At 53.0% G+C, this 14,383-nt stretch overlaps 5 protein-coding genes across 5 annotated transcripts; 2 read left to right on the plus strand and 3 right to left on the minus strand.

Moving 5' to 3' along the window:
• Window positions 1-2,046: 2,046 nt before the first annotated feature.
• CGGC5_v013453 (Fumonisin cluster-specific transcription factor FUM21) lies at window positions 2,047-4,533 on the plus strand (the record flags this gene model as incomplete). Its single annotated transcript, XM_066152929.1, has 11 exons — window positions 2,047-2,143; window positions 2,211-2,257; window positions 2,314-2,375; window positions 2,433-2,451; window positions 2,549-2,569; window positions 2,622-2,637; window positions 2,689-2,907; window positions 2,980-3,916; window positions 3,977-4,280; window positions 4,337-4,388; window positions 4,478-4,533. The coding sequence occupies 11 exons, from the start codon at window positions 2,047-2,049 to the stop codon at window positions 4,531-4,533; spliced, it is 1,830 nt and encodes a 609-aa protein (XP_066007633.1).
• Window positions 4,534-4,628: 95 nt separating this feature from the next.
• cocE-1 (Cocaine esterase) lies at window positions 4,629-6,278 on the minus strand (the record flags this gene model as incomplete). Its single annotated transcript, XM_032036191.1, has 1 exon — window positions 4,629-6,278. The coding sequence occupies one exon, from the start codon at window positions 6,276-6,278 to the stop codon at window positions 4,629-4,631; it is 1,650 nt and encodes a 549-aa protein (XP_031884893.1).
• A 695-nt stretch (window positions 6,279-6,973) lies between these two features.
• On the plus strand, window positions 6,974-7,913 carry CGGC5_v013455 (uncharacterized protein; the record flags this gene model as incomplete). The annotated part of the gene is made up of 3 exons (XM_066152930.1): window positions 6,974-7,002; window positions 7,061-7,434; window positions 7,489-7,913. 3 exons carry the CDS (start codon window positions 6,974-6,976, stop codon window positions 7,911-7,913), a joined length of 828 nt encoding a protein of 275 aa, XP_066007632.1.
• Window positions 7,914-8,734: 821 nt separating this feature from the next.
• CGGC5_v013456 (uncharacterized protein) lies at window positions 8,735-10,619 on the minus strand (the record flags this gene model as incomplete). The annotated part of the gene is made up of 3 exons (XM_032036193.1): window positions 8,735-9,299; window positions 9,357-9,404; window positions 9,469-10,619. 3 exons carry the CDS (start codon window positions 10,617-10,619, stop codon window positions 8,735-8,737), a joined length of 1,764 nt encoding a protein of 587 aa, XP_031884902.1.
• Window positions 10,620-11,925: 1,306 nt separating this feature from the next.
• Window positions 11,926-14,062, minus strand: FCK2-2 (Cytochrome P450 monooxygenase FCK2; the record flags this gene model as incomplete). Its single annotated transcript, XM_032036194.1, has 7 exons — window positions 11,926-12,131; window positions 12,216-12,317; window positions 12,429-12,724; window positions 12,809-12,933; window positions 13,002-13,336; window positions 13,390-13,572; window positions 13,642-14,062. The coding sequence occupies 7 exons, from the start codon at window positions 14,060-14,062 to the stop codon at window positions 11,926-11,928; spliced, it is 1,668 nt and encodes a 555-aa protein (XP_031884903.1).
• Window positions 14,063-14,383: the final 321 nt, after the last annotated feature.

The raw sequence follows: 14,383 nt of genomic DNA on the forward strand, positions 1-14,383 counted from the left end.
AGTTGACATCCAATCGGTAGACGCTGGACAGAAACGACCATCAATCTCCACTAGCGTGCATAAATGTGCCCTCATTCTGCAGATCTCAGTCTAGCTCATGTGTTTCTTAAGCGGCCGACCCCTCTTGTTGCCTCACGAAAATTGCAGGTTTCTCATTCCCAAGCGCCCTTACAGAATACGGAAACCATGCCGACATCACAAGTCCTTTACCCACCGCTCGACCGAGAGACCCGGTCAACGCGCCTCCTCAAGTTCCTTCCGAAAAGGGAGGAGGGGACAATCAGCTGCACTTTGACAAACCACACGTTAAACGATCCTCCCCCTTTCATCGGGTTGTCCTATGTATGGGGTGCTCCGGAACCAACATATGCGATCGCTGTCAACAGTGAAACATTGCTTGTGCGTGAGGGCCTCTGGCACGCCATTCAGCAACTTTATACAATTGCGTTGAATAAGGAAAACTGCATATCCAGCCAAAGAAACACCAAAAGCAGATTTCCAGAATACTTTTGGATCGACGCCATCTGCATCAACCAAGATGATGTGTTCGAACGTGGTTATCAGGTCGATCTTATGAAAGACATATTTTCCACTGCTACCTTCGTCGTCTCTTGGGTTGGAGACACGGAAGAGAATGTCGCAGAGTTATTCGAATATCTTCGAAATCTGAAGCATACTTCTCGACACGATAGGCCCGAGTTCTTGCGTAAGGCAAAGAAGCAGTTCTCTTTCAGAGATGCTAGATGGTTGGTTTCGCGACCCTATTGGTCAAGGATTTGGATCGTACAAGAGTTTACACTACCTCAAGAGCTTTACATTCTTTGCGGCAATGATGAAATTTCTTGGCCAACGTTGCAGCAATTTCGGCCCTTTGGTATCTCGAACAAAACCAACCTAGGATTCAAACATTTATCCAAACAAGAAAATCATCACAGTATCGACAGATATGTGAACAGCTGCCGAGAGCTTTCGAAGCTGCGGCGATCATGGCAAACTGATCCAAAACAGCCATCATACACCAATCGCGATCCAGATTTCGGTGCAAGACCTACCCTTACACGACTTCTGGCCTTTTGTAAGGACTATCGATGTTCAGACCCGCGGGATAGGGTGTATGGACTATTAGGTCTTACCGACGTCGAAGGCGAAGACCGTCTGCTTGCTGATTATGGAATCACCTCTTTCCAGCTATTCCACCGCGTAATGTCGCACCTGCATCAGCAAGGGAGGGTTCTTTCTCAGATCTTTCGTGCGAGGCTAGCCGAAGGTCTTCAAATTCTTGACCACGATGATCTACCGACATCTGCGTTCATATATGAGGTTGTCGGTGGTCGCAACGTAAAGCGACTGCTGGTATCTGACGCAAATGTTTGCAAAGATCAATTTCTGAAAGATGTGGTGGAATATCTTGGTGAAGATCTACGGGGTGATGTTGAGTCCGAATCTTCCCAATTTGAGAAATTTCTTTCACATTTTCAGAGCTTTCCTGTGGGAGAGGACTCGGCGACTTGGGACCTATTTGAGAGGGCAATGAGGAAAGCTTTCGAGCTCGATGAAGACGAGCAAAAGATATGAAATAATTGGACTCAGTTACTGACATGGTTCACATTGGCTTCCAAACTCGACGTGAACTTGCTACCTGGTGAAAATCTCTTCGAGAACACAACACAGTTGACACTGGATTTTTTCAAATCATTTGATGGCCAACCCATGCAAAACTTGGAAATGGAGCATTGCGCTACTTATCCGGCTATGCGGATGCCGTTCTTGAATTGTCTCCCAGCTACCCGGAACTTTATGCCAAGACCCGAGCACCGAATAGCGGAGTCAAAGTCCGCCAATCATACGACTAGATTCGTCAATGTCAAAGCGTGGGCATCGTCAAAACCAGCAGCGCATGTACCGAGCCCCGAACTCTCTCCGCTGAATCTCAACCACATCCCCCATGGAGTTTTTTGCGCACACTCGCCGAACCGCAGTTCATTCGAACTCGGCCTACAACATTGTATCCGCCCTTGTCTTACATGCATGGAGTCAACCAACACCATGCCCTCTGAAAGCCGAGGGCAAGCAGCCGGTGCCATTTACACTAGACTGAATAAGTCATGCGACCAGTGCCGAAATCGAAAGGTTCGATGCATCGGTAAGCAACACACCAGCTAAACCGCGTATATTCATGAGACATGGTCGACTCAGATAACGATCCGCAGTGCAGTCGCCACCAATAGGAGGTCCGGTTCTGTGTAATAATTGCATCGTAAGCCCATCTACGCCACCGTGATGCATTCAAAGACCATACCTCCTAAGGTACAGCCAGAAACGAAACGAAACATGCCACTTCAGCACATTACAAAGAAAGCTGCGTTCAAAGATAGGTCAGTAACATCTCAATAGCAGTCTACAGTAGCCCCTCGGCCAACTTTGCTGCGCAGTGCCTTTGACTCCAAACACGTCGACCCCTGGATCTTCCCATCAACATGTTGAATCGCTCTCGGAATGCTTCATAGATAGGCTGTTGCAAGACCACTCAGCTGAAGCAATCCTTTAGGATGAGTTTTCTGTGCTCAAGGTAGGTGACCCAGCTGACATTTGGGTCATTCAAGCTTAATGACCGTTCACAGATGCAGGACAGACGAGGTAACTACTCACGCCCGAGACCCTAGCTGCTAAAATCTAACAACCACTCAGCTCCAAGCTCGGGGCTAGCGTACTTCTCTGATCAAAAAGTGGATCAGCTCGTGCAAAGAATTGGCGATTCTCGGATCCGAGATCTAGTCAATGGCATAGATGCTGCCTTGCAATCCAGCATACTTACTCGCACCGACGAGGTCCTGTCACGGCTCGGCTCTGAACGCAGGTGCCCTCCGGTCCGCATTCCGGCGGATGAATCAAGACTTTACATTTGTCGTAAGTCACCAGATATAATAAGAGCCACCGGAACTCTGAAAATGTAAGTGTGATTCTGACAACGCATTTAAGAATACTTCGACACCCTGCATCCAGTCTACCCATTTTTGAATCGAGACGACTTTGAAGAAAAGGCATTCAGCCCCGAGCTGGAAAAAGTCTTGGAGGATGATCTACAGTATTCGTCCTTGTATCACGCTGTTTTAGCTCTTGGATGTCAGCATTTTGGTCAAGGATCGTTCGATCCGGGAAAGGGTCGAGCTTGGGAACTCTTCCGAATATGCCTCAGCCATACTGCCGATATCCTCAACTTTGGAGACTCCCTGCTTGGCCTTCAAGCACTCACTGCCATGTCAGTATTCTCTATGAGTGCATGCTACCTTCAGGCTGAACACTCGATCCTCGCCGAGGCAACACGCATGGCCCTAGCCCTTCGATACCACAAATCAGCTTTAGAAGGAGGCCAAGCGGTATGCCGGAGGACCTTTTGGGTGCTATATCACCTCGAAAAGCAGTACAGCTTTCAAGCCAGACGAAGCTCCGGAATTGCCGATTACGATGTCGGTTGCCCAGTTCCCAACGTTCCGGAGTCGACATTCGGGGAATACAACTGGTTTCTGTCGTCGATACGATTTGGCAGGGTTCTCTCCGTGGCGTACGAGCAACTGTTTTCCGTCACGGCGTCGACCCGTGACACGCAAATCCTCTTATCCGCCATTTCTCGAGTCCGTGGTATGCTCGAAGATTGGAGGCAATCTGTTCCGGTTGACTTTCGGCCAAAGGAGCAGCTGAACAAGCAGTGTCTCACCGATCCACGCACTAGGCAAATTGCACTTTCGACGCAACTCTACTATTTTCATTTGGTGATTGCCCTGGAACGGATGTCTCTTCAACTGGACGAGGACGGTGGCCAGAGACAACAAGAAAGCCGAAAGGATCTATTGCAAGCAGCTAGGACTATTATTGAACTCACTCGCTACATCGATGTCGAGCCCTACACGCCAGTATTGTGAGTTGAAGCTCAACCATACCAGGAAATGAGTCTGCAACGACTAACCCTACGATACAGCACGCTAGCCATCATGCCATTGTCGGCTTTGTTCATCTTATTCGACTTCATCATATACAACCCTCTGCACCCCGATGTCCGCTCAAATCTCACTCTCTTGGATATTGCTGTTGGTCATTTCAGTCTTCTTGATCACGCTTCCGGAGGATCACTACCAGGAAGTCATCTGAGCGAGTTTTCGCACATTGCACGGCGTTATGTGCACGAGCTTCCAGATCGTACCGTTGATGGGATCCATGAACCTGGATCATCTTCTGGGGGAAGGCAAGACAGTTCAAATGAAACACCCGATACTACCGAACAGGTCTGTTTCATACATGTCCTACGGCGAAAAGAGCAGGACAAAGCTAACATGATTAGGGAACGACGGAGACAGCTAGATACCTGGAACCAGGAAGTTTTAATGAGGCCAGTACGGACAATGATACGAATATGTATGAGAGCTCAGAGGTATTGAACTACCCAACGCCAGATGTGTGTTTTTGGACGACAAATATGCAGTCGATGAGCGAAGTGGACTTCAGGTTACTCTTTGCCACGCCGCCATTAAACCCTAGCCAGTTTCAGGAATAAGTATAACACTTTTGATTAGATACTAGTCATATAACCAGAACTCTGCTAGCAGCGCATGATGACATGAATGTCCTCAAAACTACGTGTTCTTCAATACGGGAAGTACGAGACAGGAGTCGCTGTCTCCGCCAACGTGAATAGCATGACGAGCTGGCCGGACCACAGTGCCAGTTGCGAAGCCCTCCTCAGAGCCTAAATTCATGCTGTACTTGGGGAAGCAGGCACCCGCCACAACAAGCCGAATTCTCGACCCTGCTGGAACCCTGTACGCAGTGTCGGAGAGGTCCAGGTCGATCAACTTCCCTTCACTGCTGGCTTCGATCCGCCGATACCTTTCCGTGATGTTGTGAGAACGGCCTTGGCCATCCACAATGCTGAGTCGAACGAATAAGTCGCAGAAGGGATTGTTGCTGGAGTGTACAAGATCCACAGACGGCCGTCCGAAAATATCGAGGGACTCGGCCAGCGGCTCAGAAGTGAAGGTAACGACGTCATCTCTGGCGCACAATTCCGTATCGTCCACGCTACCTCCTCCAAACAGGAGGGCTCCCCCAACGGTCGGTGTCGGGTTAGAGGGGTCGAAGGTGAAGCTGGAGGTGTCACCATTTGCCGAGTGCAAACCGTCAAGCTTTCCCTCAGGAGCCAGAAATAGCTCCTTATGGCTCGTGGCTGGAGGCCATTTTGAAAACTCCAGCCATTCAGGAGCCTCTCCTCCCCTGTAGATCTTCGCTGCCGGGACACTTTGGGCAGTCTTTTTCCGAGCGAGATGGGCCTCCAACCACCGATGGGTATCTCTCGTGGTTTCCGAGCCCTGTGCTTCCATGTGACCGCCGGGACCAATTCTCAAAGAAACCGGACACCCTCGTTGAGTCAGAGCTTGATACTGCTCCATAGTCTGCTCGAAGAAGATATCATACCACCCACTGGCTAGGTAGATGGGTATGTTGGCCTTCTCCAAGCCTCTGCCATGCCTCTGGCCTGCCCAGACCTGGTGATCCAAGTCTGGCTGCTTGATCTGCTCAAACAGCCAAGGTGCCTTTTCGCCAAAGTGACGCTTCAGCGCTGGCTCCAAAGGAATGTTCTTCAACAGCGGGTCAAGACGGTTGGGGTTTCTGAAAGCCTGCATTGTACCCCAGATCCCGCGAGTCTCCTGATTCGCAACGCTGTCGCTCCATTGCACATGCTGTTGCAGCGTGAAAGCGCCCGTTCCCCACATGCGTTCGGCGAAGTCGTGAGGCGCAACCGTCATGATTGCGGCGACCATATCTGGCGGCGGGTCCGTCAGGAGAGCCCATTGAGTGAAGCCGAGATACGATCCGCCAAGCGTGGCGAACGTCCCGGTGTACCACGGCTGCTCCCTCATCCATGCTACAACATCCTGCCCATCTTGAGCTTCAGAGGATCCGCCGTCAAATGCCCCGGTGGAGCCGTAAGTCCCGCGGGAGCTCACGAAGAGAGCTTGATATCCGCGGGAGGCCCAGATGCGGGCCATGAGCATGCCGAAGAAGATGCCGCGGCCGTAGGGGCCTCTTACCAAGACGGTGCCGGCGGGGTCCTGGCCATCGGGGCGGTAGAGGTCTGCAGCGAGGACTATGCCATTTGAGATGGGGATCTTGACACTTTCGAAGGTGTAGCCGCACGTTTCGGAGGGAAGGCCGAGTGACCACCCAACGGCACGGTCGAATACAGTGGCCCACAACGGACGCGGAGCCGGAGCTTGGGTGGCCATTGCTGCTTGGCGTGGTTTTGAATGTTATTTAATGAGAATGCGCTCATACAATGAGAGCGTTATCACGTCCTTGATTGACCGGCGGATGAATAGAGGGTGGAATACGAGCAGCTCGCGGGATCTCGGAAGACGGCAAGTTCCCGCGCCCCCGCTTCCGGTCGCTTACGCCACCACGACCTAGTCCGGAACAATCTCAGGCCGGCTCCATCTCGCTACCCGGACGCCTGTCTCAGTCTATCGAAGAATGTTTCTTTTTCAGCTCAGTCCATGAGATCAACCCAAGTCCCTGGCGCGTTGGGGTGAAACGGACAGCCATTGAGCTTCGCAAGACGGAGGGGGAACTCTTGGGCGACTATGTTCGTATGGTGCGCCTCGCTTTCGGTTCTCACAAACTCTGACCCGAACTCAATTTAAAGTCGCATGAAAGGTATCAATAGGCTAATTCGATGCGTCCTCGCCGCTAGACAACTCCTATGATCCTTCCGGAGGTTCTCACCGTCCTCCGTGACAATGTCCGGGGCTGTGGGGCCGTTGTCATCCGTCTTGCCGGCGGGAGCTCCGGCATACTCCCGCTTACGTAAAATGACAGACGTCACAGGCTGGTACTGCATGCGGGGTTGAGAGGTTCGTGTGTTGACCAGCACACTCCTTGCAATAGACATCTCCCAGTGCATCGGTTCAGAAACGCCGTGAGAATGTCTAAGCCGGGCCAATTCCGCGCAGAGTAAGTACTGCAGCCCAAACTCATGTTTTGCTCGTGAGTCCATTCTAACATCATGCAGTCTTCCTGAGCTTGCGCGCCTTCTGCTCAAAGATGGACCACAAAGAACAAGACCGACTGCCCGCCGTGTTCGGGTCATACTGAATCAAACGTTCATCGTCGATACGACGAAGGCTATGCATGTCTGGGAGCACATCGCCTACCCGCAGTACTACGTGCCTACCACGGCCCTAAAGAACTGCAAAATGAAAGACAAAGAGACAATCAACGCGGCCGACGATGCTTCATCGCCTGCTGCTGCTGTGGTAGAACTCACCATTCCTGCTCACGATGGCGTTGGCGAGTTCACTACAGATCGCGCGTTGCGGTTCTCCGACGACGAGAAGTTGAGCGGATTATTGAAGGGTATGATCCGACTTGAATTTGGAAGCATGGGTAAGACGTCTCGCATTGCGCGCATGCCTTAGTTCGTAGCTGATAGGCGTCTAGATCAATGGCTCGAGGAAGAGGTCCCCATCTACGTCCACCCCAAAGACCCCTTCAAGCGCATTGATATCCTTCCGTCTAAGAGATCAGTTGAAGTACAAGTTGCCGGTAAGACGGTGGCCAAGTCAGATTACGCGGTTCACTTGTTAGAGACGTACTTGCCGACGAGGTATTACTTGCCGCTTGCTTCAGTCGACCAGCTCGTTCTCCGGAAAAGTGACCTTATAACCAGTTGTCCCTACAAAGGGGATGCGCAGTATTACCATGTCGTCATTGATGGTGAGGAGCACAAGAACCTGGTCTGGTATTACAGGACAACCACACATGAGAGCGCAGGAATAGCCGGGCTTTTGTCCTTCTACAACGAGAAGGTGGATATCATTATTGATGGGGAGTTGCTCGAGAGACCCAAGACGTTCTTCTCATAGACACAAAATGCCTTTTGTGTTGATTTAGTCACTAGCGGAATATGGTCACGCGATTGCTCAAAGTATCGTTAAAACTCAGGACGTGGACATATTTTCGATTCACATGTTGGCGCACTCACCAGTCTTCGTTAACTGCTTCCAAACTATCTTACACGGGCCTGTAGGTAAATTACTCCTCTCATTATCAAGCAGCACTTTTCAGCTCTGCGATTCTCAACGATCAATTTTATCTTAATGCCACGAGCTCAGACCCGAACTCTTCCAGGCCGGTGCTGTTGCTTCTGGACAGCATCAAATTTTATTTGTTGAGTCCAGGTTGCTTTCACGTGGTCATCCGCTGTGTTGACTCGTTGGTGACTTGGCTACCAAATGAGCCATAGTTCCCCAGCGCATGGGCTGGGCCCATGAGGTGCACCATCTCATTTCCGGCGGCAGTCCAAACCTTCGCGGTATTAGGACGTATCATATGATGTCCAAGAGACTATAAGCCGTCGCTTCAGCAACGCGTCGACGTTCATTGCCGACAGACGCTTGGCAGCACATGTAGTCTGCCGCAATGTTCACCTTACGCCTAGCGCTGGTGGGCCGCCTCTGCGAACGTTGCGGAGCGGAACAAGTGACCGAAAGGCCGGCCGCCCAGGGCTTCTTTCGGTATCGGCGCAGACTCGAAGCCACACTTGCCGCATGTCGCAAACACTTTCTAGTCATTCACAGTCAAGCGCTGTTGTGCTATTTCCGAGACCGATTGGTCGGTTATATGCCGCATCTTGGTGGATGTTCGCCGAGATATTATTCGTGATTCCCACACAAATCGAACGACCTCAGAAGTATCCTTGCATGTGGCCATACTGGGCGGCCGCCGCGTTGACATCGTACCCTGGCGGCATAAAATCCTCCATAAAAGCAGGCGCAGCCATGCTGTATATGCTAGGAGGATATACCTGCATGGTCTGGGAACAGTCGATGACTTCCTGCTGGGGGTGGTGCTCCGGGGGCGAAGCGTGGTGCTGGTCGATGAGCATGCGTTCGTCGCGCTGGTCCCGCTCCTTCAGCTGTACCAACGAAGCTTGCTGCGGCATCGAAGGCGACGTGGCCGCTTGCACCGCCGGCGTCAGGGACTGGGAGATGGAGTGGAACGCCGGTATGTCGGCAATCAGCTCGGGAAATCGCGTGAAGAAGTCCATGCCCATCGTCCACGAGTTGATGTCGGAGATCCGCTCCTCGAATGCCGGCGATATTTGGTACTGGCCCGTGACCAAACTCTTTTTATAGGCGTCGCGGAATTCGTAGGGCCAGAGGAGGTGGAAATTAGGACCAAACAGATCCCAGAAAGAGTTGTTGCAGTAGTGGTGCTGTCCGAAGACGAAACGTTCTCGAACACCGGGCCTGAAAGCTTGTCAGCTTGATTGGTTGCAACATACTACACCCCAGCCGCCGGCTTACCAAACAAAGAAGTCAATCGCATAGGAATGTGGCATGGTCTGTGATGGTCTGCATCATGTTAACACAGGCTCTCAAACTGCCGGCTTCAGTGCCGGGCCGTTGATGCACCAACCTCTTCAGGTACCAAGTCGGCAGCTTGGCGTAACGACTCGGCGTGGGGTCAGAGTGATACTGGAGTAACAGGTGCATGGTGCGGAGGATCGCCAACCGCTCAGTCTTGGGACACGTCTGGAAACACAGCTCGTCGACCCGGCGAAGCTTCTTCCACAGCTTCGACAGCGGGCGGGACCGCGCCACGGCATCCCACCCCTCCAACAGGACCCGCACCGGAATATCCTCGTCATTGGCGTCCTCGGCGACGTGCGCCTCCTTCGATATCCTGCACCGCTTCGCCAACACCTGGTTGACGGCTCTCCACACATTCACCTTGGGCGGAGCGGGGCCTGCGGGGGTGCGGACGGTGATGCAGTCGCAGGGCATCTCCGGCGGGGGCACGATCAGGTTGGGGTCGTCGTGGTCCTCGTGGCACTCGTCGTCGTCGTCGAGCTCCTCCCCGAGATCCTGGCTCTCCGACGTGGAGCTTGGCGCGTGAACACTGGGCGCGTGCACGCTGGGCGCCGAGATCCCATTCGGCACCGTGCCGACGGCCATGACCCCTCCGTGGTTGCTGTTGCTGCTGTGGTCGTGGTTGTGGTGTTGGTTGAACGCGTGAACATCGACGTGAGCTGCTGACGGCGTCTCCGGGATCATGCCCATTGGCGCACTATACGCGGTGGGCGCGGGCAGCCCAGGCATCATCGCCGAGGAGGACGACGCATCCCGGGAGTCGGACAGGGATGTTGACGTCGAGAACGAGGAGTGCTGGTGCTGGTGCTGGCCGCCAGCCGCGGACGGGCGATGCGGCGACGACGATGACGACGACGACACATCGCGGATCGTCTCCTGGATGGCCTTGAGGGTCTCGGAGAGGCGGTCCCGTTCTGCTGTGACGCTGGCCAGCTGCTCCATGCAGGCCGACAGCCTCGTCGAGTCGTCCTTGCGGAGCTCCTTCACCAGCGCCTCGAGCTCGGCGATGCGGTTACGGGTGCGCTCGCGGGCCTGCCTCTGGGCCCTGCGGTCGAGCTCGCGTTTCCGGAGTTTGCGGGCGATCTCCTTCTCGGAGGGGACCTTGGCCGGGGCGGCTGATCCCCCTCCTGCTCCTTGTGCTCCTCCACCAGGTGTTGCTGCTGAAGTGGGGGCATCGCTTGGCCCGTTGGACGCCATGGTTGGGAGAGAAGAGCGCGCAGACGCGCGGTGCTGATAAAGAGCAAATTTGGATGTTGGTTGGGGAGTTATTCTGACAGAGAGGGGAGACGGGGAGCAGAGTCAGATTGGATGGGGACAGAGGATGTGCGGTGTGTGTGTTTGGCTCTGTCTGAGGCGCTTAGGGTCCGGCTTAATTCGTATGTTCGGATGCGGATGATGGAGCGATATGTCAGCTTATGACACAAAAAGAGAGAGAATAGATTGTATGAAAACCGGGCACCCGATAGTGTGGAAGAGAGTTGACGGCAGATATGCAGAAGTGGATCGAGCGGGCATCAATATCAATCAGGGGAAAAGGGGATCGGGAGTTGAAAAAGACAGACGGGGGAAGCTTCTTTCTCTTCTGACGGGCGGGCAAATTAGCATCACGGAACAGCTGAAGAGAGGGACCCCTGGCTTAGGTTGGTGTCTTGCCTGGCTTGAGCTTGACAAGGGGATGGGTGGATGGAGGGCGGAAGAGCATTACCCAGGTGGTGGGAGGGGCGGAACAGAGGTTGAAGAGAGACAGAGAGATCAAAGAATGTGGGGTAAAATGCTGGTACCCTTGCCTTGGACACTTTGACACTGCTGCTCTGTGTGTCTGTCTAGGTGCTATGCAGTAGAGGACTAGCTAAAACGGGATTCCTACGTGACATTGGGCGCAATCCTGGGAGGCGGTGGCTTCTGCGTGGCTCTGATAGAGTTACGCCGTCGAGCCGGCGCGGATTTGACCCCGGTGCGCTGGCGAATCAGCGCTGCAGATGGCGAGTCCGGCACGGTCTTGAGGTGCATCTGTCTTGGAAATGTCTTAGTTGCCGCACATCGTTTGTTTCCATCCCAATTTCTATGGGGGTAATTAGCCCTCCATGCATTCCGCGGAGGCCGGGTCCGGACGTTGACAATGCCTGACTGGAAGCTTACAGCCAGTACTAAAAGCGTCGTCTCCCCTGCATGTCACTCAGCTGGCGTGGCCACACCAGCCCTAGCGATCGTTCCTGAGTAGCGCTTCAGCTCTTTGAGATGCGCTCTTGTCATCATCTCACACACACAATCAACACACTCAGACATCTGCAACTCCACCTTTGGTCCCAATGCAGGGGGTTTGCTCTTTACTATACAACAAACATTTGTACCTTGCTTCGATTCAAATTGTGACATGTCACTGAACATCTCACCCACTTATTAAACACGGCACAGGGCCACTCATCAGAGACATTCCAACACTAATAGCAGCTTTCCCAGTCAACCCCGTCCGTCCTCCAACAACCGCCGATCTGCACGCAGCTTATGCGGTTTGTTTACCGGCCTCCCTCCGATTGAAAATCACTTCCAACTCCGGCAGCGACAACGTGAACCCGTCCTTCTTGCCCTCGATGAAGGCCTCTGCCGTCTGGCCCGGCGCGAATGCCACGTCATACCGGTGAATGATCTGGCTTGCGCAGTATCGAACCTCCATCAGCCCGAGCTGCTTACCGACGCACGAATACTTGCCTGGAACACGCATATCAGCTCTCATGGTTTCTTGTAATTCCGATTGCAGCGACCACAAAAATGAAGTGAGATTAGAGTGCTTACCGGTGCCAAAGGGGACGAAGGCTGCAGGATCCTTGGCCAGTTCTGGTTGTGTAATCCATCGCTCTGGGATGAATTCGCTGGCGTGCGGAAAGATACGTTCATCTGTCACATTTAGGTTCCGTCAGCACTACGGAACTTCCGAAATACGTACCCGGACGTTACACGACCGCTCGGAGGGGAAAAACAAAAAAAAAACAAAAAGGTTTTACTCACCTCGAAACATTGTATACGTCGGCACTTGAATGATGGTATTGCCCGGGATAAACGTCCCGTCAATATTGAGGCCCTCGGGTGGCGTCATCCTTTGCACGCCGGACGGCACGGGCGGGTGGAGCCTCAGCGCCTCGTCGATGCATGCCTGCAGGTACGGCAACTTCGAGAGTGCGGAGTGCTCGGGTTCGGGGTGTTCAGCAAAGTACTCGTCAATCTCATCGCTTAGGCGCTTGTAGACGTCTGGCTTCTGGGCTAATTCGAAAAAGAGGCAAGTAAGGGATGCGGCTGTTGTATCGCTGTGACGGGGGAAAAGGGAAAAAGAAATGTTAGCGGGGTCCGTTGCGGGGGCTGCTATCCCCCATCCGAACGGGGAACTTTACCTTCCAGCAACGATGATCAGATATGCGTCTCCATATAGATTTAAAGTGTCTTGCCAAGTGGGTTTCTTAATGGCCTGGTAGTCTTCCAGGACCCACGAGAAAACATCCGGGCGGTCGGGAGGATTCTGTGAGACATCGTTAGCTTTTGAGTTGCTGGTCCCCTGTCCAGCTGAGACGACAACTGCATTCATACCGCGATTCTCTCATCCACCTGAGAAGTGACAAACTTCCAGAACCTCTTGTTGTTTGCGTTCAAGATGGGAGTATTCTTGAAGATAGGGAACAACCACAGCATATGGCTGAACGACCCGATAGCTTGCATGTCTGTATGCAAGGAGGTCATGAAGTAGTGCTTAATGCCCTCCTTCAACATTCCGAAAGTCTTGCCAAATGCCAAGTCGCCCATTACGTCAAAGCTGTAAAAGTTGAACCAGTCGGCAATGTTGAACGGCTTGCCCTTGTGGGCCTCAATCTGGTCAAGAAGCTGATTGGTGTAGTTGGCAACTCGGAACTCATAGTCTCGTAGGGCTAGCTCCCATGTCAACAGACGGGACTGGGTAGGATCGGCAAGGGATAGATACCTTTCGAGCTGAACCCACGGTCCCAGGCCTTGCGCCGAACAGAATGCTCTTGCTTATCGCGAACAAGCTGCAGGGAGTACATGGGATGCAGAACCCCGTACCACGGACCTTTGGTACATGGTGATCTGTTGGAATGAATTGGCACGATAGCCTTGGGGTTGTTGATGGACAACTCAGTCGGGCCTACAACCGAGTCATGTTAGTTGCACAACTCATCGTACGATTTCAGCCCTGTCCGGCTTCTTTGCTTACCAATTCGTACGATATCGCCGTACGTGTTGTGAAGATCTTGCACCTCCGAGTACAGGTGCAACTTCTTGAGCGCGCGTCTCGTAATGTACAGGTTCGACATGCGGGCCATCCACGGCCCGTTGAAGGAATTGAGCCGGTGAAAGCCCGCGCGGTACACGAACAAACTGGAGTAAATACCTGCGATCAGGGCGGCTGTGAGGGAGCATGCTGTTCTGAATGCGGCCACATTCGTAGGGAAAGTCTCAGAGGCCAGCTGGACAAGGGCCGCGGTGAGCAGTCCGATGCCCAGAGAGAAATTCCGGATCAGTGTCGTGGTCGAGATATCCCATTCTCCGATTCGGAAGACGAAAACATGGAGTTGAATTCCCACGACAAAGGAAAGGCAGTGGGCCTGGAAGAGCTGAAGGTCCGTCATCGCCATGGTGTCTGTTAGGCAGCGCGATTCAGGTCTGAACTTTTTTGGGTCACGAAAGAGAGCCCAGAAGAGAAGTCTGAGCCTTTTTGGACAACTTCATGTTTTCCCCGCTCCGCCGAGGCTCGTAGATATGTTGTTTGCGCATATGTTTGCTGTTGGACCTCCCCTATTAGGCGGGTCGCATAATCGCAGCCTGCGTCAGAAACCGTATCGCGATCGTCCAGCAGACCAACCAACGCAGCGTCAGATAGGAACAATAGAGACGTGTCAGAACAATAGCTCCCTCAATCGAGCAGATCGCATGCTGTTACTTCGAGTCAGAAAATC

This window comes from Colletotrichum fructicola (assembly GCF_000319635.2).
Source record: "Colletotrichum fructicola Nara gc5 chromosome Unknown KSG_Nara_v1_contig08, whole genome shotgun sequence".
Classification (NCBI taxonomy): domain Eukaryota; kingdom Fungi; phylum Ascomycota; class Sordariomycetes; order Glomerellales; family Glomerellaceae; genus Colletotrichum; species Colletotrichum fructicola.